At 37.8% G+C, this 5,000-nt stretch overlaps 1 protein-coding gene across 1 annotated transcript in view; it reads right to left on the reverse strand.

Annotated features, from left to right (window-relative positions):
- Positions 1-5,000, reverse strand: part of LOC125033430 (NSFL1 cofactor p47-like) — a 9,261-nt gene that overhangs the window by 3,770 nt on the left and 491 nt on the right. The window contains exons 2-6 of the mRNA XM_047624921.1: positions 3,033-3,163; positions 2,359-2,505; positions 1,736-1,842; positions 1,206-1,350; positions 644-781 (exon numbers count right to left, since the gene is read on the reverse strand). Coding sequence (XP_047480877.1) covers positions 644-781; positions 1,206-1,350; positions 1,736-1,842; positions 2,359-2,505; positions 3,033-3,163 — 668 coding nt within the window. The remainder of the gene's footprint in view (positions 1-643; positions 782-1,205; positions 1,351-1,735; positions 1,843-2,358; positions 2,506-3,032; positions 3,164-5,000) is intronic.

Raw genomic sequence — 5,000 nt, forward strand, 5'->3', positions numbered from 1 at the left:
ACCCAATCGCGACGGGTCACGGCTATCGCCGTCATAACAATACGCCCGATTTGAGGCGTGCGGCTGCCCGCAGCGGCGCCGCGCCAAAACGCCCCGAGGCAATGATTCGGCTTGATGTACTGAATTCATGCGCTCAGAGTCGGCGCGCTGCCGCCGTTCGCCAGAGCGTAGAGTTTTTTTTTTAATTTTCTATACCCGACGCCATTGGGTTAATATCAAATATGGAATTATAAACAATATAAAGAAATGAGTAATCCACCATAACCCCCATCTAAACCATCAACTTATTTCAATCCATTGCCAATGTGGGTGGCATGTAAATCCATGATGAAGTCTGTTAAAAAACAAACAAACTTATTTCTATTTTCCAATTGTTGTAATGCCATAACATGGGAGCAGATTACTGCCATCATATCTCTCATTCACAACAAAATGTGCCAACATAAAAAGGTAAAACTTGTTATTCTAGCCTCTGCAATCATAACACCTAACCCAAATAATACTGCTATTAAAGCCCAAGGAAGACAGTCCACTACACAAAACAAAAATACGTTAGAGGATCCATACTTCACATATGTTTTGCCAAGGAAATAATGAAATTCTTGTTTCCAATTGTAAATGCAAAAGATGCTTCCTTCCTTACCTTCCCAGAGTGTGGCCCGATCCAGTGAATGCCCTAAGGCTGGCTCTGGGGGGTACATACTCTTCATGGCGATGGTCCGACATATTGATGTATACCTCCCCTCCCCTGGCCTCTCTTATGAGTTCCAAGGGCACTTCACTGAAAGAGTCACCTTGCATTTACTTTTGCTTTATCATAAAGAAAAAAAAAAGAGAGAGAGAGAGAGAGAGAGAGAGAGAGAGAGAGAGAGAGAGAGAGAGAGAGAGAGAGAGAGAGAGAGAGAGAGAGAGAGAAAGAAAGAGAAAGAAAGAGAAAGAAAGAGAAAGAAAGAGAAAGAAAGAGAAAGAAAAAGAAAGAAAGAAAAAGAAAGAAAAGAAAAGAAAAGAAAAAAAAAAAAAGAAAAAGAAACAAAATTTAGGGATTTAAAATGATATTAAGGACTATACTCTAAGTACAATATGATATACAAAGAACCCTAAGCTTTTATTAAAAACATAGTTATACAAGACTGCAATCATTCAAAAGCAAAATATCCTAATCCCATTTAATACCTCAAGTGTTGGTCATTTAAACTCTCCCTAACCTTCTCCTTATAGAATTAAGGAATTCTGCGTTTTCTGGATCCTCATAGGCACGAAGTGGTCCATTATCTACTGTGAATCCGGTCCGCCACATCTTCAGGGCAACATCACGTGGACGTTCGTCACGATCTCGTTGGTCAGGGATGACTGGAAAGATTGATTTTAGTGGTTATGACACTGCAAATACTCTTTTGTGTATTTCTTGATTGGTGATAATGGCAGGTGTATAGGCACAATTGCCCCAGAGTCACACTGCTCAACGTGCTCTAGGCGTTGAGCAAAAAGTTCCAATAGCTGTACCCAGCATGATAAGTTAATTTATTATGACAGCTATAGGCATGGTATAGGTTAATTTGTCCTGATCAAATCTGCTGTCTTGTATCACACGGTTGCACATTTTTCTTGCAAAAAATTGAATAATATATTTTTCAAACCCAATGAAAATTGCAATCTGTCAGTAATAACCACAGATATTATTTCAAGATATTGTTCAAACTTTCTGAGCAAGTAAATTAAGCTTGATGGACAATACCTTCTGTGTCATTCTCTGTCTCGCCCAGGCGATAGCCGGTCCCCCCAAATGTAATCCTCTTTGGTTTCTTGCTCTCTCTGCCACCCTCAATCACTTCTGCTCCATGTCTGAAACAAAACAAAAAAGATATTAAAAGTAACCTCTGCACAGAATTCTGACCTTTCATATAAAGCTACAAAGGAATCAGTATTATAAGGAACACTGAACTGTACTCAATCTTATATCCAGACTGTCTATCATCCCTATTGATTTTTACCAGGTTAATGAAAAAATTATTTTTATCCTTTGCCTAAGCAGTTTTGATCTACTAGATGTAAAATTCTAGAAAAATATATTCATTCTACTGTGATTTATTGCCAGAGATAACTTACAATTTACAAATAATGGAATCGATGACAAGTAAGCATTTATGACTATACTAATCTTTGCTGTCCAATGCAATTCATTAGAAAACAGGAGAAAACCATGGTGCTCTAAAATTTAATTTTGTGGCATTTTTTGCTCACAAAGAGGTTGGCTTGAATTCTTAATTAGCAATGAATTTCCATCCTTCTCTTTCCTAACAGCAGAGATCATAGGGTTTAAAACTTCTATAAGAATGGGATAGCTGAATTTATACTTACTCTTTTGCTGACTTGAAGAGCTTAGCAATCATATCAGCTTTCTTTTTGGGTGGACCAAGAACTTGCTGGCCAGAGTGCTCCGAGCCACCTGCATAGAAGGCCTGGCCAGACTCCTCGTCGCTACTGTCACTATCCACCATGTTTAACCTTTGAGGGGAAGAGAGTGAATTTTATACATTTTAAAATCTGTGTCTTTTACTTCTTATTACAACCTTCTCTTTATGTAAACTTATAAATGCATCATATATCACAAGATCCAAAACAAACAACTCTCACTGACGAAACACACGAAATCAGGATTTAAAGAAAAAGAGAAAGAAAAACAATTGTATACAACATTTTCTGAGAGCAATATGAAGACTTGGGTAAGACAAATAGGTGTATACATACAGGCAATGTAAGTTATATATGTATATACATATCTATCTATATAATTTAAAAATCTAGCATGAGACATCTAAAAGAAAGAAAGAAAAAAAAAAAAAACTACTACACAAATACAGTAACAAAAAAAAAAAAAAAAAAAAAAAAAAGTATAACTCAATAATATGACATTTAAAAATACTAAAATAATAAAAAATTAAGACAATACCTCAAGAGAAAGTTAAAAACATATAAACCAAAAATATGAGCAATACAATAAGACTTATGGGAGAGCCTGTTTCAACCATTACCGTGCTAAGGGAGTGGGTTGTGAAGAGGGTCGTTGGGGTGTGCTTGGAGCTCCTTCCGCCTCCGGTCTGTCTCCTAAGGCTTCGCTTGGACCTTCTTCGTCTGCCTCCTCATAGAAACTGCTTAGTGCAGACTGGAATTTGGCAAGGGAAAATATTGTTATATTATGGAGGATAACACACATATCTAATAAACTTTCTAAAGCTTAAATCCTCAATGGGCTAACATATGCACAGTGGTGGGTCACTTTTAAATCAGTTATGATGTTTCTCTGCAAGAAATACATTTCCCTCAACAATCTTGATATGAAAGTCCAGATACCAAAGGAGGGCATCAAGTGTATCACGGAAATTATGGGGGTAAAACAGGCTAGAAGAGAATGAATGCATGAAAACACCATAAAAACTACTTAAAATAGGATCATGAAACTCTACAAACATGCTTGCCATCTTGGAAAGTCAAAATCTTTGCTAGCAGGGGAGGGCATGAAAGGTACCAGGGAAATTGTGGGGTAAAATATGAATAATATACACAGAATCAGTCACTATATTCTTAAATGCAACCCCCCTCCTGGGTGTCTACCACCCTCCATGCCTCACAATAGAAGACAAAGAATCCTACATGGAGGGTAGAGTGTATGGCCAATATATAGGAATGCTTTATGCTGAGTCTGTCCTACACTCTATCCTGCTGTACATGCATGGTGGATTCTTTGTTGTCCAGGGCGGAGGTTGTGGGGTAGGAGCCCCCTGCATTTGACTATATATTGACCAATTCTCTGTATATTATTCATCTTTCATATTTTACCCTGCAAATTCCCTGGTACCTTGTATTCCTCCCCTGCTATCGGGGCCAAGATTGTGGGTATTGGAGGTAGTGGGGGTCCGCTGCATGATTTCTATATATTTGGATAGAAGAGGATCAGAGGAATCCATTGATACCAATATCATTGTGATTGGTCATGTGAGGGTATTCCAAATATTTATTGATTTCATGTACTTTGCAAGGGGGTGCTAGATAACATATAATATAAATGTGTTGGATATCAAAGATCATATAGCACTATGGTAAAGTATTGTGGCAAAAAGGTTGAAGTGAGTTAACAATTAGGACAAAAAGGTTGAAGTGAGTTCACAATTAGGACAAGAGGTGTTAGATGTCAAAGGTTGTAAAATGCTGTAGGATAGAATGGTAGTGTAAATGGTATAGAGGGGGAGCAAATAGAGGAATATGGGACTGTAAAAAAACCCTTAAAATGTTGATCAGATTTTGACCTATATAAAGGCTACTTGCAAAAAAAAGACAGCAGCTAGAGTTGTTCAACCATCAAACATTACAAAACACTTATCACAGAATGCTAGGGAACTGTGGCAAATGCAAATAAACATCAATATCTATTTTGAATTTTAACCCCTTCCCGACAGGTCACGCCATAAGGCGTAAAAAAAAAATCCTCAATCTGTGGCATGCAGCTGTATGTTGCCTCAGTGCAGAGTGCTACGAGCCAGTGATTCAGCTTGATGTACCAAACTCCTGTAGTCAAAGTCAGCACGTTGCCATTGATCTCCACAGTGTAGCATTTTTTTGTTTGTTTTTTTAGTTTTCTTCACCCATCATCAACGGGTTAAGGACCTTGCTAATTTACTGTTCTATCTGGCCAGGACAGAGATGGTGAAGGTTTATTATAATATGCATTACCATGGAGGCTGTAAGAACTTTTAGTATCACTTGATTGTAGGCTATCACAAGTCAAAACAATTTAGCTGGAATAGGAAATAACAAAATCCATCAATCAATGGGGAGGGTTATCCCATTTGCAAAGCCACTATAGTTGTCTAATCCACATGAACCCTGATTTAAAACAACAATTTGCCAATCCTTTGTTTCCCTGCAAACCTTTATGCCTATCTCGAATTACGTCTCATGACTTGCACCATGTGGTGAATGCGTCTGACGAAAGTTGGATTTTA

The sequence above is a fragment of the Penaeus chinensis genome, chromosome 16 (assembly GCF_019202785.1).
Source record: "Penaeus chinensis breed Huanghai No. 1 chromosome 16, ASM1920278v2, whole genome shotgun sequence".
Taxonomy (NCBI): Eukaryota; Metazoa; Arthropoda; class Malacostraca; order Decapoda; family Penaeidae; genus Penaeus; species Penaeus chinensis.